Source organism: Fomitiporia mediterranea, assembly GCF_000271605.1.
Source record: "Fomitiporia mediterranea MF3/22 unplaced genomic scaffold FOMMEscaffold_6, whole genome shotgun sequence".
Taxonomy (NCBI): domain Eukaryota; kingdom Fungi; phylum Basidiomycota; class Agaricomycetes; order Hymenochaetales; family Hymenochaetaceae; genus Fomitiporia; species Fomitiporia mediterranea.
In genome coordinates this window covers 2,872,696-2,900,222 of record NW_006760391.1, presented here as the reverse complement: position 1 = coordinate 2,900,222, position 27,527 = coordinate 2,872,696, and the positions used below count along the sequence as shown (strand labels likewise).

Genomic DNA, 27,527 nt, shown 5'->3' with positions numbered 1-27,527 from the left:
CTCGCAATTTCTCTTTATGTTCGGGTCAGTAAACAGTGGTGCACAGATGAGTTTGAAGACTGTATGCAATTACTGGAGTTCGCTGCTATCCATAAATTCTCAGGATTATCGGAGCGCCTTTTTGCCGCGCGACAATGGGCAATCTCGCACGTCGGCACAGCTATAACACTGCCTTTACCGCTTACAAGGAAACGATATCAATACTTCAGCATGCTCTCATCATTAATCCAACGCTCCATGCACAACATGATTTCCTTCTCAGGAATAATGAATACAGAACGCTCGCTCTGGATGCGGCTTCCTATGCAGTAGAGAAAAATCAAATGGAGCAAGCCGTAGAAATATTGGAGCAAGGAAGGGGATTACTCTGGTCGCAGCTGCGCAGCGCTAGGACTCCTCTAGATCAACTTGCAGAAACGAACGGAGAACTCGCCGACAGATTCAAGGATATCAGTTATCAACTGGAGAATCTCATGTTCTCGCATGAAGTGTTGAGGTCCAGTTCGATCGTCAGGATAGATAGATCAGTGCATGGGACCCGCAGGCGGAACGAAAATCATTTGATGAGCTGCTTAAGTTAAAGAGGCAACTTATGAATGAGCAAGAGGAGATTCTTAGCAAAATCCGGCGAATCCCGGGGTTTGAGAACTTCCTCGGCGCGACACCCTTTGACGTGGTGCGGCGGGCGGCTTCAGAGGGGCCAGTCATTGTAGTCAACCACAGCAGATATCGCTCTGATGCACTCATTATCCACTCTAATGATACCTCATCAGTCGACTGCGTTCCGCTGGACGACAGATTTTATGACGATAGCATAAAGCTGTGCAATGAACTCGTCGTAACGCGCCGACGGCTCGGAGCTGATTCCCTGGAGTATGACAAGGAGCTTCGCGGCGCAATGAAAGTGCTATGGGATAGAGTAGTCTCCAAAGTCGTTGACAAACTGAGGGAGCGTGGGATCGCCGAAGGTAGTCGCATTTGGTGGTGTCCGACGTCGATGTTGTCTGTGCTTCCATTCCACGCCGCAGGCCCTTTCAAGGATACAGCAGGTAATACGAAATATTCATTGGACGATTATATCTCGTCATATACTCCGACGCTCGGTGCCCTCATCAAAGCTCGAGCAGGGAGTGCCGAGGAAGAACCAACAGTGCTTTTCATCGGGGATTTGAGGGATAGTAGCTCACTTCGCAAAGCTAAGCAGGAAATTAGAAATATCCGAAATTGCGGAATGAGCACCAAATTGCTTAGAAATAACACATGCCCATCGCGCAGAGCAGCAATCAAAGCCCTCCGGGAGGCAACATGGGTCCATTTCACTTGCCATGGGTCTTTAGTTTCGAAAGCATTTGGCTCCTCATTCAATCTATCGGACGGTGGATTAACAATGCTTGATATCGTCCAAGCTAGTCTTCCAAATGCGGAGTTCGATTTCCTCTCTGCTTGCCACACCGCTGAACAACCTCACGATGGCGCGCACGACGAGGTCCTTCACCTTGCAGCAGCTATGCAATTCTCTGATTTTCGGAGCGTGATTGGTTCGATGTGGAGCTGCTTGACGAGGATGGGCCTGCATTAGCTAAAGCTGTTTATGAGTACATAAACAATTGCGAGGACGGCGAGGCGAAGTACAAGAGGGCGGCTGGTGGCCTTCAAGAAGCAGCTTCGCAGCTGAAAGCGCGGGATGGTATTCGGACTGAACGATGGGTGAACCTTGTGCATATAGGTGCTTGAGTGACGTTGTAAACTATAAAGGGCTTTACAGTATTTATTATCAGTTTGTGTTCCTGCTGACAAGGTCTCATGCTTCTATTCATGCACAGGTCCCACTCTAATCATCAATTCCGGGCTCGCTTCTTCTCATTAAAGTGTGGAGCACGATCCTCGAATAATTTTTTGGCTATAATACGATTAGGCCGATCACATTTGCTATTGCTGCGAACTCGACCGCGCTGCCAAGCGTGGCAGTACACACTGCACTGCAGACTCGGGTGGCAAAAAGGATGCAGTGTCTTTCAAGCACAGAATGAATGTTAGCTTGGCAACTTGAAATAACATTTATCCAGTCTTGTCTTTTGCTATAAATCAGCTAATAGCTGTGTAACAAATGCTGCATAGTGATTATGTCTAATTGCTCCTACTTAACATTCTAGACTAGCTTGTACAGAAAAAAAGGGGGTATTCAAAACAAAGTTTAAAATATAACACAGAAGAATACATCAGATCGAACCGAAAATAAAATAGTGGAATGTGAGTTATTGTAATAGTACAGCTTCATTATATGCAACCATATATTTGGTTGATAAGACTTTGTTTTTGTGGTCGAATGATCTCAACAACACGCGAGCGACGCGATAAGCCCTTTGAGCACAGCTTATCTCCTCTCTACAATGGTATTTGCTAAGTCAGAGTCGCCCTTCTTTTCACGATCAAAGGGGATCGCTTAGGAATTACACGTTCAGGACTTCACGCAGACCAAGCAAGCACATATTCAGATCTCAGCGTAAAAGCCTTTTTTGTTATTTGCAAGGCGAGGAATGCGGAGAGAAAGGCATGAGGATACAAACATTGGGAATAGGCTTGGCCGACATAAGAGAATTACGCATAGCAGCCAAAGACGAAGAACATCCCTGACAAATGTACATTTGGAGTTCTCATATTTGAGTACACAAACCTGCTGCCAAATGCGAAGAAGGGTTGAGCGTGAAGGTTTACCGGTTGGACTTGGCGACACGCTCGAGTTCGTCCTTTTTCTATTTGACAAGGAACTGCATTAGTTTGTGAGAAATACAGGGAAGAAGGAAAATACAAACCTTGATCGCATATGAGTTTGATGACCCCTTGGCGGCGTTGATGAGTTCATCTGCCAAGCACTCTGCAATAGATTTAACGTTGCGGAATGCAGATTCACGGGTCTACACAAATGCCATATCAGCATAATTATTTCTCTAATCTTCGTAGATAAATGATTTTAAATCAATACTTACGCCGATGGTGAGAAGAGCAATAGCCTGATTTACACGACGAAGAGGTGAAACATCGACGGCCTGACGACGGACAGTACCCTGCGAGCCGATACGAGTTGAGTCTTCACGAGGGCCAGTGTTGACGATTGCATCGACAAGGACCTGTATGCAACCCTCATTCAGTATTCAATAAATATTGCACCAGACGCGGTTGCGCACCTGAATAGGATTCTGGTCCGTAAGCAGGTGGATGATCTCAAACGCATGTGCAACGATACGGAGCGCCATGAGCTTCTTCCCGTTGTTGCGACCTTTCATCATCAAGCTTTCAACACAAATAATTAGCAACTTTCATAAAGACGTGAAGTGAACAAAGCGACACATACCTGTCAACAAGGCGCTCGACAATCGGCATCTGAGCTTTCTTGAACTGTTTCTTCGCATAACGGCCAGCAGTATGTGGGAGGTACACGGCATGGCGAATTTGGATGTAGTCGGTCAACGAAATGTCCTTGACTTCGACACTTCATAACAAAACACCAAGTTTCAGCGAGTCAAGGATTGAAAACACCGGACAGAAACAATGGTCAACTCTAAGTATGCATGAGAACGAGTTAAAAAGGAGACGCACTCTTGAGTATCCCACTTTCCAAACAGCTTGATGTCCGAGCCAAGGTTCGAGATCGACGAGGGGAGAGTTTCGATGGCCGCCATCTTGACGAGCTTTTGAGCGAGTGGGCTATACAATAACTTTCAGTACGATGGACGAAATGTTAGCAGCAGCAGCACGTACCGATCTTGAGCACTTAGCGAACGTCGTTGCAGTGGCACGAAATTCGAGGTATGAGAGTGTGAGAATATGCTGAGATAATACTATATAGTCTCTACTTACATAATAAGGTTTATTCATTTGGAACAAATTAATTTTAGAACTGGCGCCGTCTCGAGTGCGGCGACTTCCCATTTCGCAACTCCACTCAAACTGGTCCATGCCCCTGAAGGCAGCAACTTTAGCCGTAGCCGTCTGCATTAAGCATTCACATTGCGCATGTAAACCCGTTCCACAAATTAATATTAATACTAGATTCTAAGAACCTAAAGGGTAATTGAGGCATCACGTGATGATTCTCGCGAATATCACGTTCTTTGCTCTGCTTTTTAGTTAAGTTTTTTTTATTAAAGGAATCTCATCTCGCTCCGTCGCTGTTTCTCCGTCCTTGGCCGGAAACTATATCTAAAGTCGGCGCGGACGGCGACACCTTCGAAGTTCACTAACAATAAAACGTGCATTGTATCAATGTTAAATGTACGCACTTCTGTACTTAGTTCGTGAGAGAACGACCCAACTGCGCTCCCGAAAAACGCATGTGCATACAGTCCCAAAAATGATACACTTCCCACTACTCTCACACTCCTCAAGCTCCGCCTCGAGACGCACGCGGTCTCTCGCACGTTCACCCGAACATCACGGTTCCGGTTTCTCGCTTCGTCCTGTCTGTGTCCGTGTTCATGTATCATCACTATTCACTATTCACGTTTTCTCTCTTACAAAGAGACTTATAAACAACACTGAAGTCGCACAATCGAAAATTGCGTCGTTGTCGCGTGCATAGTTTACCCACCAAAACACAAAACACACTCGATACTCCACATGACATATGAGTATATGAGTAACTTCCGCCTGCACAGGCAAAGAGGGGGTTGTGGTTTCATCATGAATGGAATCAGCCATACCGCACATTTTCATTTTTCATATTACACGCACATCGATGCAAGAACCTTGTCCTAAACAAGTATAGCCTCAACGAAACGCATACATACCGTACGTACCATACACCATACACCATACACCATACACCATACACCATACACCATACACCACACACCACACAATACACAATACACAAAATTGAAACAAAATGAAACGAAAGAGAGTTTCGCAGAGCAAAGAATCCAATCCAAGACGCTGCGATTCCAATTTATGCGCGTTCGCAACGCATTATTACATTTACAAACTATACAAATAAAGAACGCCCTTCCTCGATATAGCCTCTGATCGTACAAAAACGGATATAGCACAAGATAACCAAGGGGAGCAAAGCGTGGTAAAAATAGTTATGGAGACGTAGGGACACAGGGGTAGAGGACGGGATGGGTAATGGGGAGACGGCCTATATAGCGAGACGAAAGCAACCGAGACGAGCTCTGGATATTGGTAAAACGTGGAGACCAACAACGGCCGCTGATACAAGAACGAAAACCAATATCCGGTCGTTTCACTAAGTCGCGCGACCTCACCGTCCAATTGCTCTAAGGGCGGTAACAGTCGGATGAACGCAGCGCAACTATGAAATGAGCGATGCCGTCCGAAACCTCCGCTTAAACCCGTATCCACGAGTGGTGACCAAGAAAACAGGAACAAATGCGACCTTTTGAGTAAGTGGCTGTGATGATGATGATGTCCGGGAGAGTGGAAACGGCGGGAGAGAAGTAGTGCTGACTGATAATGCAGATTGCTTTGGTACTAATGTGACAGATGGTAAGTAGAATAAGACGATGAGTAAGAGGTGAAGCAAAGCACAATCGACAGCAAGTTAAAGACGTGGATAGACAAAGAAATAAAACAAATGAAAATGCCCTAATATGGCGTAAATAAACGAAGTGAGAAGATGGTGCGATATGAAATCAGATGCGGGTGAATATTCCATGTGCGGCGAAAATGTTACGACGTGAGATAATACCCAGAAGTAAATCGGAGACCCAAGAAACCAGTGTGTGTTCCGCAATGCGCCAACCAGATGGTCAACGCCGAGCCCCGACTTGGCTCGACGAATCCCCGCTTTTCCAGAGTATGTACCCTTCTAAAGGGGTGTAAGTTTACACGAGGATAACTCAAACCGGGTGTGCAGAGCGTGGAGTTTAGACAGATGGGTAAACGGGGTCGAAGAAATGAGTTGAGGTGAGAAGCGTGGGAGTGTGCTCTGCGGTCCGGCTGCGGGTCCTGAGCGGCGCCAAATGGCAGACGCATTCCGCGGTGTATACTCGCATGCATCGAAGACATGAAGCGAGCATAGATACCCTAGACGGCACTAGATATCCCCGCCTATGGCTCGATGATGAGCGTTTACGAGCAGCGAGATGACCGTAGCGGCCTGAGATGTACTCAGAACCGAATAGAGTTCCCATCTAGAGGTGAAACGACTGCGACTACCTGTTCGGAGCTCTCGCATGACAGTTTGTTGCTAATAAAGAGTATCCATGCGTGTGGTGCTCGCAGAGCACATACCAGTACCAATAATTTAGCACCCGAGTGACTTTATAATGCTGAAACGCAGGCATCGCGATTTTTAGCTGGAGGTAGGCTTGGGTATGGCCCCAGAGAGACTGGTATAGCCGATCTCCTTTCCGAATTCTCTGACCATTGCACGACCCATCAGGCAAACCCAAGCGATGCCATCGCCTGTTACGCATTGACTGGGCCAGAACAGCTCGCCTTCGCCGTCTTCCATGTCAGGCTCGTATTCCTCATCAGCGGATAGTGTTGAGCACACCATCCTGCCAAAAGTGTGCGGGAAATGCTCCCGCATTATTGCTAAAGAAAGGAGCTTCTCCGACTGTCGCATTTCTCGTGAAGCCATACTCTGGAGATTCAGGAGGGTCCTGGTATTCACGATGTAAGACTGCTTGACTGGCACAAAAACTTCCGGCGGTGCGTTTGATTCGGGTGGACGAGTAGACGCCATCTTGTTTATACCTCTTTTTGCATCCTCCGAGCGACTGTCATTCGCATTGAAAGGTGTATTTAAAGGTGTATTACCGGGGTTTACCGGTGTTGAGTTGGCACTCGCCGCGTCTGTGTCCGGGGAAGGTAAAGACTTCTCGGGCGGGGTAGGCTTGGGTTTCGCTGATGATGCTTCTGCAGCAGCCTGCTTCGCCTTTGTAACACGCTCAATCTCGTAGAAATACTCTTTCGTCCTCAGCTCCAAAAACGAACTGAGTCTGTAGCGCACAAGGCGCTGACGCATGAAGGCCTCGATCATGTGGCTAGAGTAACGAAAGGCGCGGTTAGCAACGTGTTTGATATTGATCATCTAGCACGACGCCGAGATATGAAGGAAGAGCAAATGACTCACATGAGACCAAGGAATGACTTCTCGCGGACGTTATCCCGCGACCCCACCTGGCCTAACCATCTTGACTTGCACCATTCCAAGTAACCGGGGATCGACTCCCATGAATTTTCATCTCTATTGTAGTGATCTTGACACCAAGCAGCATAGATGAAGCAGATCAAGGCTTCTAGCGATTCAAGCAAGCCCATGAGTCCTCCATGTGTGTGGTATGGTGTACCCTTAGCAGGCGGTTCCCTTAATGGACGGTGACGTTGGTGGCTTTGCGGGTAGCTTGCCAAATAACGCGCCTCACCGGAATACTTGAACGCTCGTGCTTGCGCGTGATAACTATCATGCATCTGTTTGAAATTTAATGATTCAACACCATGCCGCGGCCGTCGGACGGGTTCGTAGACCGTGAGAGACCGCGAAGACAGGCCCCCAATGGAAGACGATGCAGCAGCCGCGATTGGAGAAACATGAGCTGGTCCGGTGGATCTTACTGCATTAGTAGGCGAGGAGGATGAGGAGGCTACAAGAGTGGCAGACGCCGAGGAGGACGCGGATGCCAGTTCCGAGGAATGCGGCTGTGGTTTGGTTACCCTAGGCCGCTTTGCGCTTTCTGGCGTGTCTGCAGAAGCATCAAGCTTGCGCTTGGAGGAACTGGCTGTTGGGAGTGGTGCGGGTGCTGGAGACGGACTGCGCGAGGCAGGCGGGGACGGCGGTAGCTCGGGAGCTAAAGGAGCCGCGATGGTTCCGATGATCTATGGGGCGCGGGACGGGGGTGCGGACCGCGTGTCAGGGCAAGGATGCAAAGGAGGATACAAGTGCAGAGCGCAACCGACCTTTATGCCTTTGAGTGCATGTTCGAGGATAGCTCGTCTGTTGGATGGGGGTGACCCGAGGCAAGATGAGATAGGTGGTCCTTGCGGGGAATACTAGATGGGTGGGAGGGGCGATGCCACATACCGTTTCTTTGAGCGAGCCCTCTGGAGCTGACCTGCGGACGCGGTGGCGTGTGCAGACATTGTCTGGGGCGGGAGGAGGGCGGGAGGGAAGGAGGAGGAGGAAGTACGGCGAAGTGAGGACGAGGGCACTTGGGAAGTGGAGAGATTCAGAGAAGGATGCGAGCGACTGAACAAGGCGGCATTTCCTAATGTGACCGTGAGCGTGACCGGACCCTTCACAGTCCGTCCGTGACAATGGCGCTCCAGGTCCATCGGCCTTTGCCTCCTCCCAAAGACGGTCTCATCTCAGCCGTCCATATGTCCCGCAATCCTCCACTCACTGCCGTAACCGTTGCATTTCCCAATTTCCCTCCGCCTTTGCACATCTACTATTAGCGTCGTACTAGCCGCCACAGCCCGTGTTGCTCTTGCCTCTTTCCACTCCTTTGCTTATTTGCCTCCGGACGGACTCGGAATAATATCCACTACGTCCAGGACTCCAGGGTGCACATGGGCATGGATATATGCATACATCATCATTGGCATGTCTGCCTTGCCAGCTCACCCACACATCACTCTCCATTCCCCTGATTCGCCTATTCAAGCCGTCCCTTCTCGCAATATGCCCGGCATTTCTCTCTTCTCACACACTTCTTCCGGCCAAGGCACAGAGTCAATAAGTATATTCCCGTAGCCGTCCTCTAATTATCATCATCATCATCATCTGCAGCCTTATTTGTAACCTTCCGACGCCGACGCCACAATAATGATTAAACATCCTGTCTCTCCATATCACTATATATGTACGGTACGTATGCATGTATGTATCTCCGCTATTATTTATCATTTCGTTCATCCGTATTTGCTCGCTTGACATGTTTAATTGTCACTCCGATCCTGCCCAACTAATTAGATATGTACGTGACGCGAAAAAGTCTCAGATGGGAATCATGTCTCCGATCTGCGATGAATTGGAATTGGAAACGTATATCAGGCGTCTTTCTACGCCCGTTGTTGCTGGAGCCAGAGCTAAAGCCACTGTACTAGCCTCCTTGAGCGCTTCTGCGAGTCAGTTGTCAGTCAGTACGTACTGGTGTCACGTAGGACACAGCCAGCCAGACCAACAGGCCGCCATCGAAATCGAACAACACAACAAACTCGGTCCATCAGTCGGGCCGAGAACCACGCGCAACAGCGAGCACCGCCCCGCCCTCGCGTCACTACGCAACCGCGCATGCGCCGTCGGGTGGGTAGGTCCAAAGGCCCAGAAGTCCGGGTCATCGAAACGGTAAACCTCGCGTTGCACGCGACAGGGCAATCCGTGATCAATATCCATTTTCGTTTAATTTTGCGCTTTCAAAGGAAGAGGGAAATATAGCCCGTCACGTCTTCTCTTGTCTCTATAGTGAGTACCCGCAGCCGCAGTGTCTAGTCGGGAGCCTTGCGAGTCTCACACAAATGACCGAAGAGATCTTCCATATTTACTTTATGTGGGTAAGTAGATGTCTGAGGCTCTGAGCGGCCTTTGCGCAGTGCTAGCGCGCAGTCCATCCGGATCGGCGAACGCCTCTTCGGCGATCCGAACCTGCTTTCAAACCGTCCCAGTGTCCATCATGCATGGTCTGGCTTGTACTTTTGACTACACGAACCTTCTCGAAGAAGAGAGTACCGTCCCAGCTACAGTCACAGTCATTCCTGTACTGTACTCCAACTCGAGTCACCTAACATCATCCAATTATTTCCTTTGCGGTTTATTCGTATTAGCAACTGCACTGGCTGATTCAATTATACAATATCCTGAGACGCCCACTCCGTTTCACTCGACTGCGCCCCCAGCTTGTTTCAATGTTAATGATAACGAATTTGAACAAATTATCGCCGCTGCCGCCATCTGATCTCGGGTCGGTAGCACGCGAACGCAACAGCTTTGATCTAGTGATGCTCACTGTTTGGACTTGCCGACGAATCCGAATATCTATGGTAAACGGAATCTACGAGCGCCGTATGCTTGCTGTATGCGGAAGACGGATGTGCGCTTCCTCCGAAAGCTGTGGCTAGGCATTCCAAATGTCGGATTTAATAAGCATACACTCGGACTGACGTTTCACACTTAAGGCGAGTTCTACTTTGCAGAGATTCCTCATGTTTTGTTTATTTCCTCGCAACAAAACTAGAATGATATGAAAGGTGTATATATGCGTATTTGTCTTGAAACTGCTTTCCGGAAAGACCGTGTCAGAAAATTAATATTTAAGGCAAGTACTACTTTGCAGGATGATTTCGTAAGTATTTGTCAATTTCTTCGCTTTAACACTGGAACGGTGAGAAAGGCGCATATATTCGTATGTGCCTTAGAACTGCTTTTCGGAAATACCGCGTTCATCGGCGCTGCTGGTTCCCTAACCCATTACCGAAACCTCCACATAAACGGATTTTCTTCTCACTCATGCCCGCCGCTTTTCGTTTCCGAAATCTCCCTTCGGCGACGCAGGCATGTGTTGTGTTTTTGCGTTTTGCACGGAGATAAGTATGTATGTGTGGTCTGTGGTTGTACAATTACATACATGGAAGGTTTGTTCTTTGCTTCTCCCGACACTAGTACTGTCCCTACCCCTTCATACCTCATGCACGAAGAGTGTTCATTTCTATAAAAAGCCAATATGCATACATGCCTTCTGTCCCCCCGCCCTGGCCGCACTCCCTCCCGCTCCTGTCGATTTCTTCTCTTCCTTCTGATCACATCTGTCAAGACGGACAGACTTAAATCGGCAATTTGTGCTGGCTTTTCCTTTTTCATTTCTTCTCTTTCTTCTCTCATATTTTGTTCATATAATTTTGCTAGAAGAGCTGTGGAAGAACGTTGATCCAGATTTGATTCCGTTCGCAATACTTGATCGAAGGAAGGTGCAAATCCTTATTTTTCTTCTGCAGCAACTTCTTTAGCAACATCTTAATGTTCCAGCTCACATGGCCACTCAGTATTCCACTACCCCTCAGATAACCCGATAGACTCCCGAGGCACGTCCACAACCACGCCAGCAGGTCAACCAAGCGGCCAGCGGTTCGAGAACTCGGGAATCCAGAACAAGGCTCCACTTTACTCGTTTAGACTGACACACACTGTCGAAGATCAACTCAAACCGTCTCGAGTGTGCCTGAGCCAGAAAGACACCGGCTTCCGGATACTGATTTTACTTCACTTTAAGTTGTGGAATGAGGTGTTGTTACATAGAGAGCTTCTTCTCGCCGCGTCGAGAGTGTAAGAGAGCTCGGTCTGGATGGGAGATACTTGGCGTGCTTGGTGCTCTCTGTGGATAGTCTGGGATTCTCTAAAGTTTTCTTGGGATGATTTGGGGTGGACGGCAGAGCCGATACGAGCGGATGCAACTTGCGGCTTGTGATTCGAACGTTCATGACCTATGATCTCGGGCGCCAGGTCCAGGCACCTTAACAGATGTGGCAAGTATTCGAAGTTCAAACGAGAAACGAAAACGGAATAGAGGAAGGGGGAGAGGGAGAAGAAGGAAGATGTCTTTCATCTCGGATTTTACTGATTTCATTTTACAGTACAGCTAGCAGGTCTGCTGGACGTTCATTCTGTATCCTCCAAGCTAAATGAAAAATCGACCATACATTTTCACAATCTTATTTTTCGTGAACTAGTTCCAAAGTTTCTTCTCCATCTTTTGTGAGATTGGGAATAAACCCGCACTCACCGTCACCGTCACTAAACCGAACCGGTAAAGCAATCCTCCGAAGCAGCGCCAGCTCATCGGATGACAGTGTGGGTTAACACACATGTGGGAGAGGCAAGGAACGCCAAATTTAATCGAAGGACTTCGAGCCTTCAACATTAGTGCGAATCAAAGTCCGAAGACCCGAATAAGATTTTGTTATTTACTTCATTGTATTTGGGGAGGTGATCTTCGTATGTGCTCTACATGGAAGGTTGTCGAGACAAGCTCTCTTTTATATTTTTGTTCGTGATCTGCTCTATCTGTCTTGAATTTTTAGCATGTGCATTGGTGTTGCAAGGCATATTCCAACCTCTCACTCCAGCTCAAGTTCAAAATTATTGTTGTTTACACGATTGGTCTCGTGCAGGTTAAGTGAGACAGGGACAACTCTATCTGATTGACCTCCATTGTGATCGAGAGGCCAATCCATCTTCGTAAACTATGGGTGCTTTTGTTACGAATTTGGTATTATTCCTGTCCCTTCGAGATCATTGGGCTGCTTATTACTTTAGGATTCGATTGGATTTGATAGGATAGGATGCGAGAAGGTAATCAACTCGATCTGGGTTTAATTTGATCTTGGATGATTGACTGGATGACGATTTGCCTTGTTATACCGAACTTACGTTCCGAGCGATTTATGCATTTGTAGTACGGGGAATCGGCGACGGCACCGCCCACGCCACTTGCTCTCTCCTATCTCCCGTTGATCTCTTTTTTTAAAACTTTTCTTTTCATGAAGACAAGTTTATCAGTACTTCAGTTTTCATTTACGGTATTATGGGGTTGTTCACTAGTGCATTTAATACTGTATAATATTGCATTTAATATGCTGGCACCAATCCATTCTGCTATACTCTTTAATTGACAACCAGCAGAAACATCAGTACTCTAGCCTTGCCTACTTTTTAAAAATCTGCATAATTAAATGAATATCGCTCTAATTGACGCCGGTAGCTACACCAGCCTCCAAGACTTGCGGGATTCCGGAACCACTTTGCTTCCATACACATAGAAGCCGACAAGACAAGGCATTCTTTTAGGCGCTCAATCGCCGATGACGAAGACTGTTTCTGGAATTGTTGATGTCATCGCGACAAAGCTATCTTGATGGCCCGATCACTCGATCTTGAGTATATGCGGTGGCTGTTGGCGGCGTCTTCGCCGCATGCGAAGCGGACGGCTGAGCCACAAGGAGACTCGCCAAGATAGACAAATCCTTGAGGTTCCTACAGATGACCATGTGTACGTGTGGACCTAATCTAGTGGTGAACTGCGAAACTTGAATGTATGTTTACGTCTCTCAACGAATATGAATGCTACTGTGCAAAATCCATGCATGCACAGCAGTACCAAAGTTCTATTAAATTCTAAGTTTCTAACCTTCCCATGAGATGCTTATTCACGTCTCGCGAGCTCAGCGGAAAATAATTTGAGCAAGCAGACCTATGGGGTACACATGTTGCAAGAATTCACTGTATCTTCGGCGGTATGTAATAAATACTTATGCGTTCATGGAACGGAACAACACTTCTGCATGTCCTCGTGTTAAAGCCGCCGAACATACATGGTGCCTGAAAACCATACATATACGCATATACCCACCAGCCACTGACGCCCCGACCTTCCTCTGTTCAACGTCTTTCTCCCGAGGTTCGCACTGATGCGGTAGAGCCAAATAGGCTGCTTGTTCATTTTCTCCGCTCGGTGTTTGTCTGGAAATGCTATGATCCTAGTCGGGAATAAAATATATGCAAACATGAAAATTTGCAACTGTAAGGACATAAAAAATTTAAACATAGCGACGCCTCGCGATTCCCTCGTGGTTCGACACGTTTACAAGAATTAAAAGTGGCGGCTTATCAGTCTTGGCTGTTCATATATTAATACTTCGGGACTTCTCTAGTGGTAATATCGTCACTGCAACCTACATATGTCTCTGAACACAAATAGTCTCTTTCCATTCCGTATCCCGGACCCCTTAATCTAAACCGCTCAACACATAAGAGGCATCCGACAAAGCGGACAGTACGATTGTCGAATAGGATCTCATGTATTTTCTATTGCCGAGTAGTTGGAGTGGGAGTTTGTCTACACAAGAAGCTTGGGAAGCACGCGTCCGAGGTTAAGGCTACCTGGTGTGAGCTGGCGGGTGGAGTACAGAAGAGAAGAGTCTGGGAAGGTCCGCATGTGCAGGGCATGCTTCCTTTTGGGTGACTAGTGTGTATATCCGTTGGACATGTTTACCTGTTAGGGAGGAGTGGAGGTTAGGCGACTTCTATTTGTGATTGATGTTCAAATGCCGAGTATGCAGGGCACTTGGATGGTCTCATAATGAAATCGACTGATGAGGCGACTAGAATTTTTGTAAATACCTGATAGACCTTAAAAGTGGGTATTGAGAAGGAAGAAATGATCTAGCAGAGCATCGTGAGGAATCGAAGCACTGGTTTATTGCACGTTCTCAAGGATACTCAAGAATGATAGTCTAGGCCTGCTCATCATCTGCGGTACCGAATCAAGAGAACGCAAGGCTCCCATGGATTGTCAGATTGCTCGAAAGACAGTTTATGCACTTGATTCATTGTTGTCAAATGCTGAGACGATATCTCCGTTGAACATTTCCCATCATATAAATATGGTGCTTATCCTACCAGAATAATATAAGTATCGACACATTAAGTAGTTTCAATCAAGGTCAATCAACGTGCTTTACTTTTCATATTTCAGTATTTTGTTGGTTTCTTCGCCTTCCAAGCAAGACAGGTTGATGAATTTCGTACTGTGCATGCTTCACCTTCGCTGCTCTAAATCGCATTAGGCTCTCGAGCCAGAGCTATGCCATTATGGAGAGATGAGAAGCCAGCCGTGATTTATGGTGATGCCGGAGGAGCAGATTACCTCTTCTTTTCCTTATAATGGAAGAATAGTGGATGCGGGAAGCACAGTAGCTTGGACGAAAGTTCACAAGCACGTCTCCCGTGAACCGACAGAACTGCACTAGCGAGACTGGTATCGGACACTTAGTTGACATGAGCCCTGAGGATCTACATAGAGTAGATACGGAATAGATACGTGAGAATCAGATGCTATCCAGTACACAAGAGGGAAAGGCAAAGCAAGTGAAGCTGTGGATTTATAAACGCAGCTTACTGTAGCTTTTTCCATGAGCCCCTAAGAACACTCGATTATGTGTACTGATTTGGCGGTGGCTCGGTTTCTAGGAGTGCATTTCCTCTGCATATTAATGAATGTGGTGAATGTTTGATTCCTGCACAATTTCATTTGCTTCTGGTATATGTTATCCATGTTTTGACACGAAACTCGATCGCAAATTGGTTCTGGGGTACAAGGTAAGCTTGACAAATTGATCTTTCGACGAAATGTAATTGGTAGTGTTATTGAAACTGGTGGCCTACAGAGCAAAAGGTTACGGTCGTTGAGGTGTTCATACATGACAGGGCACAAGCAAATCTCACAACGGAGCAATGCTCTAATATTGTGGGATGTTAAAACCCCTATAGTGTGATTAGTCGCTTTGGTACCGGAGCTATAAAGGAGGACCGAAACGAATGATCCATTGACGAAGCGCGACTGGACCCGTTACAGCGATTGTGGCGTGCGGAGCAAAATGTTACCAGCTAACTGAAAGAAGAAAAGCACGTGAAACTTACTCATTCTACATGAATGACGCTGTGGAACTTCTATACACTTTGCCATTGTAGAACCATACATTTTGCAGCTTTCATAGTGATCTTGCACTCCTCGGCATTACAGTTCGCAATATTGTATTGCCACGACAAAGTACAGTAAGAGGAAAAGACGTATGTTACATAAGACATACTACCCGAAACGGGCGTACACTTCGATGCGCCACGATCACATGACCCAGGGTCTCAGTGTTCCAAAAGTCCAACTTGCGGAGAGCCAGTCCGACTCGAAAGGCCACAAGGCTCTTCCTCTTCATCCTCAACACAATGTCGGGAACAACAGCTTCAAATGCATCTAGTCCTCTAGATCTCTATGAACCCCTCGAGATTATCGGGAATGGGTCCTTTGGAATTATTCGTAAAGTTCGACGGAAGTCGGATGGAGAGGTACGTGTACTTCACGCTCGACTATGTGAACCACATGCTTGTAGAAAGTTGTCGACTGATCGAGAGAAAATATCCAGATCCTTGCGAGGAAGGAACTTAATTTCGAGAAGATGTCGGAAAGAGATAGGAAGCAGATTGTAGCTGAAGTGTGCGTGCAGTGTTGATTATTTGATGAATCTGAACCTCTGCTGATACGTTTGTATAGGAATATTCTGAAGGACTTGCACCATGAGAACATCGTTAGATACATTGACAGAGTTAGTCTTGAATTTGTAGTCCGGATACACAGATTAATTAGGGTGGCTTCTAGTTTGTGGATAGGGATGCTGGCATTCTGTACATCCTAATGGAGTACTGCGATGGAGGAGATCTCTCCTCAATTATCAAACAGAGCGCGCGATCCGGACGCACCCTACCCGAAGACACAGTATGGTCATATTTCCTTCAACTCTTACTTGCACTGCAGCACTGTCATTGCCCGAACTCGAAAGACGATGGTAGCTCGGACGGTAAACGGCAACAGATATTGCATAGAGATCTGAAGCCAGAGAATGGTACTTTTTTGTGCCGCTAATATAGGACTTCGGAAACTGATACATTGTGCAGTATTTATTAGCAAAGGAAGCATGGTCAAGCTAGGTGACTTCGGCTTATCAAAAGCCCTCACCCAGACTTCCTTTGCGAATACCTACGTTGGAACTCCGTACTACATGTCTCCGGAACTGATTCAGGAAAAGTCATACGATACGAAGAGTGATATCTGGTCCCTCGGTTGTTTGATATACGAGTTGTGTGCTCTCAGGCCACCATTCCACGAGGCTCAGACGCACAGCGAATTGTCAATGTTGATCCGCAATGGTCGGATACCTCCTTTACCGAAGGGTTATTCCCAATCATTGAACCACATCATCAAGGCCATGCTCAACTTGAACGTATGGTTATCCACGTTGACATTTCGTTTTAGCTTTAACTGATTCTGATCCCACCAGCCTGCAATGAGGCCTTCCGCACAACAACTTCTTCAACACGAGCGTATCGACTTTGCTCGCAAAGTGGCTGATACGGAAAAGATGTGAGTAGATTTCGACGTCTGCGCTTACGTGTTCTAATATACTCGTTTTCGCAAGGCTTATTTCTGTGAAGGCCCATAAATCGAATGTTATTGCGAAGGAACGTGAGCTTCAAAACCTCAGTGCCGCCCTGGCGCAACGAGAAGCATCGCTATCGACCATCATCGAGCAAAAGGACGCCGAAATTTCTCGTCTGACGGACATTGTCGCCCAAGCTGATGAGCGCATCAAGCGAGCTGTGACAGCTAGAGAGGAAGAGCTCCGTGTAGCAGTAATGCGTATGGAAGCCAAAGCACGCACGGCCATGACTCGCAGAGAGGAAGAAATCCTTGAAGCTGTCAATAAAAGGGAAGAGGAGATCAGCACACTGTGGCAGAAAAGGGAGGAGCAACTGCGAGAGGAACTTCGGTCTGCCATTCAATGGGTGGAAACTCGTCAGAAGGACCTCGCAGAAGAAGCGGAAAGGATAGAGACCGCAAGACTAACGTTAGAGAAGGAAGTCGAAGCGATACAGCAGTATTCTAAAGGTCAGTGTCTATTGTGGGCGTGCTCGTGCATGGCTCACGGATCTTGGAGCAGGTCAAAAGAAAAAGGCCCCTTTGGAAGAAGTCAAGAACCTCATCACACCATATAGACGCGTTGCTTTTGAGGAACCCGATGAATACGAGAATACTCCCCGGAAATATGCACTCTCTGATATGGAGACACCTTCCGCAAATCCGCATCACTTCCGTGACCTTGATACACCGTTACCAGTGAAAAATGGTACTTGCCAGGAATTGTCAATCGCTGTCCTAGGTTCCGCAATGCGAGGCGTTGTCCTTACCGCGACAGGAGAGGCCTTGAAGACGCCGGCACCGTTTGCGCCTGCACGTGCTGGGCTCACCAGAATCGTCAAGAATACACCCGCAGTCCCGCTCAAGTTCAGCAAGTGCTTTGACTTCAGTGAATCTGAGGATTCAGACGATGGTCCCGAACCTGACAATGACGATGATGACGCGTATACTGCAGAGACAGTCGTTACCACAACGACTCGATCCGGTTCGGCATCGGATCACGGTGCCGCGGAATTGAATAGTCCGACGAAGAACGTGAAGGCGCGGAACCGCCCAAGGCAAAGCGGTGAGGGAGCTACTGCTACTGCATCGTCCTCATCTGGCTCCCTTTCGGCGCGTACGCGGGCGACAGCACGTAGGCCATCGTCGTCCAAGCCGAGAACTTCTGCTGTACCATGTGCTCTAAAGCAATCGCCTCAGAAGGTGGCAGTGAAGAGGGTCAGTCAAGTGGCACAGACGAAGATTCGTCGACCCTCTACTAGACCATCAAACGGACGTCCAAGCTTGCCCAAATCTGCTTCGACGCCAGCACTCTCCACTGTCGCGGTACCTTCGTCCACGTCCGCAGCAGCGAAGAAGGTCCTTCCACTTCCTCCTACACCTCATTACGACCCTTCAGACGAAGAGAACTTCCCGAGTCCGTTCTTGCGACGCGTAGAGCGTGCCAAGATGACACGCGTGAGTGGTGCTGGTATCTCAGCTGGTACGCGAAGGAAGAGCGCGCAGATTTTGTTGCGTGCGAAGGCTGCTGCGAATGCGGTCAAGGATACTCATGCTAATAATGCCGTTTCTGCTCCTGTAACGACTGCGGCTGGAGTCAAAGCTTCATAGCGTGATAATTTCAACTCAATTAGAGAACAATTTCTTTTCTTTTCTTTCCCTGTAGCGTCCGTCCAGTCTGGCGAAATCAATGAATGGCATCAAACTTCAATAGTGTAACAATTTCATGTCCATAGATAAGTTTTGTTTCTTGCACTTTACTTTTCTGCTTATTTGGATGTCTGCTTGTGACATTTTTTATCATCGCATACCATTGCATTATTTCCTCTTCTCCTGTTTTCTCCCTTTCCTTTGTTTCAACGTTTATGCCAAGTTATGAGCTTTATGCACTGTACCGATATGACGACTCCGACGTCCTCACAAGTCAAGAGGTTTGCTTTATGAATATACATATGTACAATTCATTTCTCTTATTTACTTGTGCATTCACGCATGTATTGGTAAGGGTACTGCACAAGTAAACACCGAGAAAATAACGAATTATATAGTTACACTGCAGGTCGAATTGGTCACATTGCGGTATGCGGTATATAAGCTCCAAGAATCGGTCGGACAGTCCAGAATGAGTATTTACTTTTAGCGCGGGATATCAAAAAGAAAACGTTGGCCGTTTTCATCTAGCCACAACGTTCACGATAGCAAATGGGAAAAGGATAAAGTGGGAATATTTATGGAGCGTCAGGAGGCGTACGCTCCAACCGGCTCCGCGCTTCACAGAAAACACGGGTAGCTTCTAACATAGACGTCGGCGCACGGGTCATCATTGCAACAATAGCATTCAAGTCCCGTACAGCACGTGTTGCACCCTCGTCGCGCAGGTCGTCGATACGACGTTCCCAAGCCGCGCGTTCCTGTGCAAGCCGGTCTTCTGCTCGTCGACGCCCATCGCTCTCGCGCAATGTACGACCAGTTTGGATTCGGAGGTCGTCCAGCGCACGTTCGAGCTTTGCCTCGGTTGCGCGCATTGAGGTTTCTGCTTCTTGAAGTGTTGCGCGTAGTGAGTCGACCTTGGCTTCTGTTGCGGACTGCGCGTCTCGCAGCCGGGTATTTTCTTCTGTGACTGCTTCTAGACGAGATGATAGAGAGCTGTGCATGTCGAATAAGCTTGGTGGTGCTTGTAAATGGTCGAATCCTGGAACAGGCGTGCGGAACGTAAAGTCGTATTGAGTCTGCCCGAAAAGTGGTCTGTTATCTTTCTCTGTGGTCCATGGGTTGCTGAACCCTGCTGATTGCGCGATAGCGTCGACTGCAGGCGTGTTTGGTCCGTACGTTTCGCGTAACCAGCCGAGTAGAAGGTTGAAGTGTTTGTTCGAGTCTTCCAGGGAGTCGGGCTCTCTCCGTTCTTGCTTTCCAATACTGTGATGGCATTGAGCCATCAATAGCAAGGCAGGTCGCAGATCTGCCTTGTCCATGCCTCTGTCCCGCATAACTGGAAGAGGCAACATTAACATAAAATCACGCAGCTTCTCTTCCAAACATAAGAATGAAATGTGTAGTTACCCTCTAACATAGAGTCAATGACTGCAAGTGCATTCTTATGAAGCTTCTTGCGACGATAATGAGCTGCAACTGTCATCCAGCTTTCTGGTCCACTGAATGACGTCTTCAGACGATCAATAACAGCTCCGATATTATCTTCGCTCAAGGCCTCTAACTCGGGTAAACCAAATTGATTTACCCGCGGTGGTGGGACGACGATTGGAACAGAAAAGTGGGGGGAAGCTGGTTTGTAAGTATCAGAGGAAGGAGTAATAGTTGGGTTGGAAGGTCTCTTTAATGAAGTATCTGACGGACGTTTTGTAGACGCGTCAGATAGGCGTCTAATTGATGTATCGGATAAGCGCCGGCGTGATGTCCTATGTGGGCTGACATCTCGAGTGCGGCCGGGAGCGCGATCGTCCTCTCGATCACCGTAATAAAAGTTATCTTCTCGAGGGCGACGAGGTGGACTGACTGATCCGTTTGAGCTCTGGAAATCCGCGTTACGGAAGCGAGACTTTTGATAATTATTACTCTGAAGTCGGCGGTTGTCCAAGGTAATATTGTTGCTCCAACTCGGCTTCGACTTTGGGTTGATGTTGCTGTTGTAAGGATAGTTCCTCTGAGAACTATCGCGAGGGTTTTGAGGGAGATTTGGGCTCGGCCGGTATGGTTTATAAGGCGCTTCGCGGTATGGAGGAGGGCTTGGCCGCCTCGGAGGTTCATCATCGTAAAGCCTAGGACGCTTTGCAGGCGGCGGCATGAACGGTGCCGTAGGGAGTCTGTTCACAACTGGAGGATCACCAGCTTGCGATCCTTCAGTATCGGGATTCATCCGTTTCTTTGGGAGTTCAATGCCCTTACTCAGGCAATCAAATGCGGTGAACATGTTCATGTTGCGCGACAGGCAATGAACGGTCACACCTGGACCTGCCTCGCGCTGAGCAATTGGGACGAAGTCCTTGCTCGCAAATTCGACGAAGAAGTGACAAGACCCGGGCTTGTCTGCCTTCCAGAAAAATACTCTCCTGTTTTATGGAGATACAGAATGATGGGGAATTTCGTGCTTGATTGTGATTAAATGCACATACCGTTTTCCTACTTTGGCCTCGTTGAAGATGTTCTCTAACACCCAATCATATTCTTTCGTTGTGTGAACGTTGATCACACGTTCTGCGATACTCTGGCGGTTGATGTTGCTCGCAACATCTTGAGGGTCCATGGGGAGGGCTGAAATGGGGGAGATTAGGGGCGGAAGAAGACGACGAGTAGCAAGTAATTCTCTTACTTATCGTGGACGGACGAAGCATTGGCAACACGTGACGACGCGACTAGTTGAGTAAACAGAGGCAAATAACGCGTGAAATACTCTCGCGCAGTTTGTGTGTGGACATCGCAAGGACCTCTTGATTCTTTCAAGCAAATGATAGCGTTCTCTTTCATGCATACTGCACTTCGCCGGTGTGGGTAGCACCGAAATGATATACTTTTTTGCAGATGACGTGTTGTACAGAGTGACAGTTAACCCTTAGGCTGAATCTCACTTGAAGTTCCCACAACAAAGCTCATGTAGTTTGTACGATCACAGAACACTCGGTCTACATGACGTGAGATATGTAGATTCTAGATCTAAAAGCTAAACATCAGAAATGAGAATGCAAGGCAGAATTTGCATAACGACAACAAAATTTCCGCACAAGTCTCATTATTATGTTAATCAATACCTGTAACAACAAATGCATCAAGAAAAAAGTGGCAATTGATATGCAAAATGTGGTGTCATCGTTATATATCATTGAGTGCGTGTGCAAGGTGTATGGCAATAAGCAAGTTGTTTTTTTAACGACACGTTTCATGATCAGCATGCAATGAAAGCATATTACGACCTAGCCATCGATCAGCAATCGTATCGCAACTTTTTTTTTAAAAGCACATATTGTGGTGAACGGAGGAAAGAGAAACGCACATTTTGTATTGTACAGTCTCGCTTTGCCCGTCAGGCGCAGCCCATGCGATCGAGATATCAAGATCACGGTTGTTGCGTACGTTGGGTGCACACGAAAGCGTGCCAGTTATTGATTCGCCTTCGGAAATCGTGATCGTTGTAGGAGTATAGAACACAGTTTGCCTAACACAAGGTATATGTCAGGAGGAGGAGGAGGATGGCGTATAGGAATGGAGTAAATACTGACTTCCAATGGGTATACTTTGCGTGAGGACCAGTGGAGAACGAAATCTTTTTGTGGGTGCAATCGAAAGAGATATCGAACCATGCAAGGAAAGCATGGACATCTATGCGTTCTGATCAACAAAATAACCACTTCATATTTAACTTAAGAGTACTCACAATCATTTCGAGTAGCGTATAGGGAGAAAGGAACCGTGAATGTCAGGTCCTCCTTTTTCGCGGTTCGCAGGTCTACGTGCTAGAAACGAAAGTTGCAGTCGAAGTCGAACCGAGGTATAGAGCACACCAACCTTAATGAGACAGGGGTCTGTCACAACAGCTTTTAATTCTACAGTATCTACGAGGGGTTCGCGCAATGCGATATCTTTTATACACGAGTAATCAAACCCGTAAACATTATCCCAAACTTATTGCGAAGTCCATCAGTAATCATACAACGATTTACTGCTAAGATTAGACGACGTACAGTTTATCTTTTCTTCTTTGTAATCTTGGTCCTCGATCGCTGCTAGGTATATCTTCGCATTGTCGGGGAAGATGAGCCCATCGGGTTTCAAGTACTTGTCCCTCGCAAGGAGGACAGTATCAAGCATGGACTCGTACAACAAAAAGTAGCCCATCCATTCGCTGATGATAATGTCGAACTTGTCTATAGGAAGCACGGCTTCTTCGAGTTTTCCCTTGACAAGCGTGATCGTGTCTTTGAAGCCATTAGCCTCAATGATCTTTTGTGCTTGGTCAATGATGTTTGACATGTCGATCTAGTCGTATCCTCAGTTCAGCCAAGTGAGGAGTAACGTGGAACATGATTGCATACCCCGACAACGTGTGAAGCACCAGCCTTTGCGGCAAACATGCTCAGAATCCCGGTCCCACAACCAACGTCTAGGACAGTCTTTCCTTTGAAGAGATGCGGGTTGTTGATGATCGCAGCACGGTACGAGCCCGTTCGGACGGTATCCTTCAGCATCTCCTCATGGATACCTACAGTAAAGACGATGAGATGAACTGCAAGACCCACAGAACGAATTGCGGAGCCCACCGAAATGTGCATAGGAGTCGGCATAGCTGCGTACACCATTGTTAATTCAACTCCGACCACACCCCGGGTATAAACGCACTAATCTCTGGAAGTCATCGAATCCGATGATACAACGTCGCCATTTGTAGCTGTAGAAGGGCCAGCTGCAGACATCTTTGCAGGACAAAGAGAAGGACAAAGGGGGAGGAGGAGAGGAAGGAAACGCGATACGCGTCGATCACTACGCAACACAAAAAAATTCGACTGTCCGGATTGGGATGTTCCAAAATTGGCTTCTTGCTTGCCTCTTGCTTCTGCTGCAAAGAGAAATGCTTTCTCAGAATTCTTTTATTCAAGTTGATTCAACCCGCGATCTCTAATGTTCATGAAAGTGACAAATGGAGATGTGCTCCCTTACGTGTAACGAGTTCTGAATGGACGATCTCAATAACGTTGTATAAGACCCGGTTATCCTGCAACAGAAATCTGCGTGTTCTCTATCTCCGTCCGCCGAAGGAACTAAACTGAGGACCATAGGATAGGAGTATTGCTGCTCAGGTTCCACGTATGTCGGCGAAACGTTGTCGCGAAACGTGAAAGGGTCCAGGTACATCGTGCGCCCATGAGTTAAGTGATTTGATGGAACTGAGTACTAATGTTCGACTGCTTCACGGATAATATTAAGTACTAGGGACCTAAAATCATAAAAGTTCTGCCGAATGGACTGTCAGAAAGTGGGTGAGAGGGGCCTTGAACAACTCAGCCTTCATCAAGCACAGCAGGGCTACACATGGCTTTACATCGGTCTCGTCTCCATCACTAAGAGTAAGCTTAAAACAGGTGTCTGCCCTTATCTATTACCGACTATAGATCTATAACCGAGACCTCGAATCAGACTCACTGCTGTGCTACTCTGGTGCTTTACAAGAGAGTAACGATAGCATTCACTTGGTTCTATTTTATATTTATTTTCTATTCATTGTAGTCATTGCTACAATGAATGAACAGATGTATAGATAGCTCGGAGGAGTGCCAACAAATTAACCTGGTAGCACACGTTGCAAACCAATATTGGCCTCAATTTATGTAAATAGTAGTTTCTCGACGTTTCTTCGGGGGCAGGAGAGATCAAACTGCGGTGCGGCACCGCCCTGCACAGTCTGTCTGATGACATAATCAAACATCAGCCAATGAGGACAGAGTACGTGTCCTTTGAATTGCGCTTGTAAACGCCACGTCGACACTTCGCTTGACTCCTCCACCCCACTCACTCTCCTCCATCTCTTTAGACACGTCGCTCTTTTATTCTCTCTCCTCCACGACTCTCCACGTCTTTCTCGCCCTCTAAGTACGACTTCGATAATGTCCGCCAACTTCGTCGACCCGTCGACCCTCTCTTTGCCTTCGCCGCAATCTGATGTACCCGACTCACCGCGCTCCGAGCATCTCGACAACACCGCTGGTCCTTCGCGCAAGCGGGCAAGGACCGACATGAGCGCAGAGGAGCGCAAAGAGGCTCGTGCTCACCGCAGTAAGTTCTCGCTTGTGAATCCGCAGTGGCTCAGACCCTGATGGAGTGTGCGTAGACCGCATCGCTGCCCAGAACTCCCGTGACAGACGGAAAGCTCAGTTCACCGCTCTGGAGCGACGAGTAGCCGAGCTAGAAGAGGAGAACAGGCAGCTACGCGCTGGTATGACCTTGTCAGATCTCCAGCATGCGGACATCAGACGCGCACAGGAACAGGAGCGCGAGAAAGCGCGGGAGCGAGAGAACGCAGAGCTCAAAGAGCGTATCAAGTCTCTCGAGAAGGGGTGGGAGGCTGTCATGAAGGTTCTCGCAGCCCAAGGTCTCCCAACGCCCTCTTCTTCCGCCGAATCAACAACTTCCTCGTCAAACGAATCTACCCCGCCATCATCCAGCAATAACACTACCACCACCTTTCCCGTCCTAGTCCCATCTGCACCTGTATTTCCCATCACTCCATCACCGTCCATCTCTGGCGCGAGCATTGTCTTAGATACGGATGAGTCCGAGTCCACTCGCCACCTAGCACGGGTGGCGACCACCACGGCAACTCCCCCCGTGGTGCCCCAGCAGCGGGTGGACTCCCGACTCTCGAATCTACGTTCGCCCATTCCGCCAGTTCTCTCATTGAGGCGGAACTCGCGCCGACTCCCCTTGCCTACGACGCGGCGGCTTCATCGCCAGCGAACGAGGCAGCAGTGGACGCCTGGATCCGAGAAATATTCTCGGGCTCTCCCGTCAATGCGCCGGCGTCTTCTTTGCCTGAATGTGATACTTTCGGCGAAGAGCCGGCGATCCCATCCTCCGCGGCCACCCCCACCATCGAGGCGCCGCTGATTGGGATGCCGGAGATCACGTCCGAGTGGGAAAACGGTGTGGAGATGCAGAGACTGCTGGAGCTGTTTACTACGATCCAGCCCGATGGGGACGTCGACGTCCTTGCTGATACTACTACACAAGCAGGTGACGACGTAAGCACGGCTTTGGGACTTGAGCTGTGCGGAGGGTGGAATGTTGAGCGAGAGGCCGTACCAACATCATCTGGTGTAGGTGTGTTCTGAACATATGAGGCGCGCTGGCGGGTTCTCAGCTCAAAAAGTGTACAACAAATGACTTTCCATCTTCTTTCTATGCCCTCATTGGATTTTACTCTCTTGGTTTCTGTTGTTACCTAATACTCTCTCCGCATTTCGTATTTCTCTCAGCATCGTATTATATTCGGACCGGTCTCCTCTCATTCACATATATTTAGATTCACCTCGATTTCTGGCTTTCTTTTTGTTTGTGCCGTTGGACGATGGACGTCACTTCTGTATCTTTCTCTTTCTTTGCTGCTTGATGCTGCTTCTGGTTTACTCTTGTTCATGTTTCTCTCCCCTTTCGGGTTGATGAGAGATATGGATCGGGTTCTCTGGTGAGCGCTTGAGTGGTTTAGTTCGTAGATACTTTACAGTAGTTATTGCTTGTTGTCTGATGGTGTTGGCAATTGAAAGTTGGTTTTGAGGTGATTTACTTTGTATTTTGTGTATATGCTTGTGAAATTCGTGAGTTGAATGTACAGGTAAAATGTCACAATGCATCAATTTATACTGCATATTTGGCATACTGCATTAAGATTTCCTGCTGTTACAAAATTGAGATTGCCCGCTTAAATTGTATATAATAATGCATAAGACAGATAGCACATTGGATTTGGTCGTCTCCCAATGTTATGCGTTATGATGTATTTAACTGTAATGTAAACGCAAACTTTTTTTGGTGTTTGGAATATCGAAATGCTGATGTGGAATTGTCGACTTCATCGCATTTGATACAAACAGTCTTTTACTGGCCATACAGCCAAGATAGTCTTAAGGATAGACAATAATACGAGACACTATGAGACCGAGATTCAAAATGTCTATGCCTGCGGACTACAGTGTGAGATGTGAATAACGGGGTAAACAGATATGAATATGATACTGACTGACCAGAATAGCGAAGGAGACTTTTAGGATTCCTTCATTACATTCACTCATCATCGTCCCCGTCATCTGCTTTAAGGCCAGCTTTTGCGAGCGCCTCTGGGCTGGTGTAGTCGATTTTGACGCCACGGGTGCGTCGCTGGCGGATTGCGCCTGGGTCGATTTCTTCAAAGCTCTCCTCCACCTGGTAGTTCGTTCGAAAAGGGACAAAAAGTCAATAAGTTAATAAGCCAATCCCAACCAAAAATAAACGCTAAACGAGCGAAAAGTGGAAAAGTAAGAAATAAACGGAACGAACCTCTTCCTCGCTCTCATCTTCCCCCTCATCACCTTCTTCCTCGTCTTCGTCTTCGTCCTCATCTTCTTCTGCTAGTGCTTCGTCGTCTTCATCCTCGTTGCCACGAGAGTTAGCTAAGTCCTTTGCTTCTGCGCGTTTTTTCTCGCGGGCGTTACGTTCTTCGACTTCTGCTTCTTCTGCCGTGCGTTTGCCTTTGCCTTTGTCTACGGGAGCGGCGGTAACTGGCTGTGGCGTCGCGGTCGTGCCTTCTGGCGCGTCACTGTTTGTTTATTCGTGATCAACATCAATTTACATCAATTTAGTTGTTAATTGCGTGTATTAGTTCTGGAAAGGGCGAATGAGCTTACGGGTTTGTGATACCGGATGCAGGTATACCTTCTGACATGATGAAAGAAAGTAAAGTTGGTGGTGAAAGGAAGAGAGACGAGACGCGTCGTTTACCCGAAGTAACGCGTATACAACTGTTGACAGCTGTTTAAACATTGATTAGATCAGATATTGTGTTAT

The 27,527-nt window shown here is 47.5% G+C and overlaps 8 protein-coding genes across 8 annotated transcripts; 2 read left to right on the top strand and 6 right to left on the bottom strand.

Annotated features, from left to right (window-relative positions):
• Nucleotides 1-2,501: 2,501 nt before the first annotated feature.
• FOMMEDRAFT_123460 (40S ribosomal protein S5-1) lies at nucleotides 2,502-3,706 on the bottom strand. The gene is made up of 6 exons (XM_007266879.1): nucleotides 3,598-3,706; nucleotides 3,353-3,490; nucleotides 3,186-3,291; nucleotides 2,988-3,128; nucleotides 2,814-2,915; nucleotides 2,502-2,753 (listed from the first exon to the last, which is right to left on the bottom strand). The coding sequence occupies exons 1-6, from the start codon at nucleotides 3,678-3,680 to the stop codon at nucleotides 2,712-2,714; spliced, it is 612 nt and encodes a 203-aa protein (XP_007266941.1). The 5' UTR covers nucleotides 3,681-3,706; the 3' UTR covers nucleotides 2,502-2,711.
• Nucleotides 3,707-6,313: 2,607 nt separating this feature from the next.
• FOMMEDRAFT_156617 (uncharacterized protein) lies at nucleotides 6,314-8,298 on the bottom strand (the record flags this gene model as incomplete). Its single annotated transcript, XM_007266878.1, has 4 exons — nucleotides 6,314-7,010; nucleotides 7,100-7,842; nucleotides 7,924-7,960; nucleotides 8,048-8,298. The coding sequence occupies 4 exons, from the start codon at nucleotides 8,296-8,298 to the stop codon at nucleotides 6,314-6,316; spliced, it is 1,728 nt and encodes a 575-aa protein (XP_007266940.1).
• A 2,769-nt stretch (nucleotides 8,299-11,067) lies between these two features.
• Nucleotides 11,068-11,653, bottom strand: FOMMEDRAFT_140925 (uncharacterized protein). The gene has a single exon (XM_007266877.1). It carries the CDS (start codon nucleotides 11,437-11,439, stop codon nucleotides 11,227-11,229), a length of 213 nt encoding a protein of 70 aa, XP_007266939.1. The 5' UTR covers nucleotides 11,440-11,653; the 3' UTR covers nucleotides 11,068-11,226.
• Nucleotides 11,654-15,739: 4,086 nt separating this feature from the next.
• FOMMEDRAFT_146865 (Pkinase-domain-containing protein) lies at nucleotides 15,740-18,602 on the top strand (the record flags this gene model as incomplete). The annotated part of the gene is made up of 8 exons (XM_007266876.1): nucleotides 15,740-15,859; nucleotides 15,937-16,007; nucleotides 16,065-16,116; nucleotides 16,170-16,413; nucleotides 16,466-16,791; nucleotides 16,849-16,931; nucleotides 16,987-17,456; nucleotides 17,509-18,602. The coding sequence occupies 8 exons, from the start codon at nucleotides 15,740-15,742 to the stop codon at nucleotides 18,594-18,596; spliced, it is 2,454 nt and encodes an 817-aa protein (XP_007266938.1). The 3' UTR covers nucleotides 18,597-18,602.
• Nucleotides 18,603-19,045: 443 nt separating this feature from the next.
• FOMMEDRAFT_168253 (uncharacterized protein) lies at nucleotides 19,046-21,265 on the bottom strand. The gene is made up of 3 exons (XM_007266875.1): nucleotides 21,116-21,265; nucleotides 20,046-21,052; nucleotides 19,046-19,974 (listed from the first exon to the last, which is right to left on the bottom strand). The coding sequence occupies exons 1-3, from the start codon at nucleotides 21,244-21,246 to the stop codon at nucleotides 19,214-19,216; spliced, it is 1,899 nt and encodes a 632-aa protein (XP_007266937.1). The 5' UTR covers nucleotides 21,247-21,265; the 3' UTR covers nucleotides 19,046-19,213.
• A 406-nt stretch (nucleotides 21,266-21,671) lies between these two features.
• Nucleotides 21,672-23,434, bottom strand: FOMMEDRAFT_123457 (S-adenosyl-L-methionine-dependent methyltransferase). Its single transcript, XM_007266874.1, has 9 exons — nucleotides 23,334-23,434; nucleotides 23,255-23,280; nucleotides 23,030-23,196; nucleotides 22,679-22,973; nucleotides 22,503-22,618; nucleotides 22,372-22,450; nucleotides 22,217-22,316; nucleotides 21,991-22,152; nucleotides 21,672-21,910 (listed from the first exon to the last, which is right to left on the bottom strand). Exons 1-9 carry the CDS (start codon nucleotides 23,405-23,407, stop codon nucleotides 21,904-21,906), a joined length of 1,026 nt encoding a protein of 341 aa, XP_007266936.1. The 5' UTR covers nucleotides 23,408-23,434; the 3' UTR covers nucleotides 21,672-21,903.
• A 1,069-nt stretch (nucleotides 23,435-24,503) lies between these two features.
• FOMMEDRAFT_140922 (uncharacterized protein) lies at nucleotides 24,504-26,088 on the top strand. Its single transcript, XM_007266873.1, has 3 exons — nucleotides 24,504-24,764; nucleotides 24,820-25,289; nucleotides 25,335-26,088. Exons 1-3 carry the CDS (start codon nucleotides 24,596-24,598, stop codon nucleotides 25,593-25,595), a joined length of 900 nt encoding a protein of 299 aa, XP_007266935.1. The 5' UTR covers nucleotides 24,504-24,595; the 3' UTR covers nucleotides 25,596-26,088.
• Nucleotides 26,089-26,403: 315 nt separating this feature from the next.
• On the bottom strand, nucleotides 26,404-27,430 carry FOMMEDRAFT_146862 (uncharacterized protein). The gene is made up of 4 exons (XM_007266872.1): nucleotides 27,368-27,430; nucleotides 27,021-27,279; nucleotides 26,729-26,906; nucleotides 26,404-26,671 (listed from the first exon to the last, which is right to left on the bottom strand). The coding sequence occupies exons 1-3, from the start codon at nucleotides 27,403-27,405 to the stop codon at nucleotides 26,769-26,771; spliced, it is 435 nt and encodes a 144-aa protein (XP_007266934.1). The 5' UTR covers nucleotides 27,406-27,430; the 3' UTR covers nucleotides 26,404-26,671; nucleotides 26,729-26,768.
• Nucleotides 27,431-27,527: the final 97 nt, after the last annotated feature.

Excerpts from the sequence above, each read along its gene's own strand:
- FOMMEDRAFT_123460 (XM_007266879.1), bottom strand. The coding sequence starts at position 3,680 with ATGGCGGCCATCGAAACTCTCCCCTCGTCGATCTCGAACCTTGGCTCG. Across the intron at positions 3,292-3,352 it reads GTCGAGCGCCTTGTTGACAG|CTTGATGATGAAAGGTCGCA; the intron begins GTATGTGTCGCT and ends TTGTGTTGAAAG. Across the intron at positions 3,129-3,185 it reads CGGACCAGAATCCTATTCAG|GTCCTTGTCGATGCAATCGT; the intron begins GTGCGCAACCGC and ends GGTTGCATACAG.
- FOMMEDRAFT_123457 (XM_007266874.1), bottom strand. The coding sequence starts at position 23,407 with ATGTCTGCAGCTGGCCCTTCTACAGCTACAAATGGCGACGTTGTATCA. Across the intron at positions 23,197-23,254 it reads CGACTCCTATGCACATTTCG|GTATCCATGAGGAGATGCTG; the intron begins GTGGGCTCCGCA and ends TCTTTACTGTAG. Across the intron at positions 22,619-22,678 it reads CAAAGAAGAAAAGATAAACT|TTTGGGATAATGTTTACGGG; the intron begins GTACGTCGTCTA and ends CTTCGCAATAAG.
- FOMMEDRAFT_140922 (XM_007266873.1), top strand. The coding sequence starts at position 24,596 with ATGTCCGCCAACTTCGTCGACCCGTCGACCCTCTCTTTGCCTTCGCCG. Across the intron at positions 24,765-24,819 it reads AGAGGCTCGTGCTCACCGCA|ACCGCATCGCTGCCCAGAAC; the intron begins GTAAGTTCTCGC and ends GAGTGTGCGTAG. Across the intron at positions 25,290-25,334 it reads CCACTCGCCACCTAGCACGG|GTGGACTCCCGACTCTCGAA; the intron begins GTGGCGACCACC and ends CCCCAGCAGCGG.
- FOMMEDRAFT_146862 (XM_007266872.1), bottom strand. The coding sequence starts at position 27,405 with ATGTCAGAAGGTATACCTGCATCCGGTATCACAAACCC. Across the intron at positions 27,280-27,367 it reads GCATCCGGTATCACAAACCC|TGACGCGCCAGAAGGCACGA; the intron begins GTAAGCTCATTC and ends ATAAACAAACAG. Across the intron at positions 26,907-27,020 it reads AAGATGAGAGCGAGGAAGAG|GTGGAGGAGAGCTTTGAAGA; the intron begins GTTCGTTCCGTT and ends ACGAACTACCAG.
- FOMMEDRAFT_140925 (XM_007266877.1), bottom strand. The coding sequence starts at position 11,439 with ATGAACGTTCGAATCACAAGCCGCAAGTTGCATCCGCTCGTATCGGCT.
- FOMMEDRAFT_168253 (XM_007266875.1), bottom strand. The coding sequence starts at position 21,246 with ATGGACCCTCAAGATGTTGCGAGCAACATCAACCGCCAGAGTATCGCA. Across the intron at positions 21,053-21,115 it reads GAGGCCAAAGTAGGAAAACG|GAGAGTATTTTTCTGGAAGG; the intron begins GTATGTGCATTT and ends TCCATAAAACAG. Across the intron at positions 19,975-20,045 it reads CATTGACTCTATGTTAGAGG|TTATGCGGGACAGAGGCATG; the intron begins GTAACTACACAT and ends TGCCTCTTCCAG.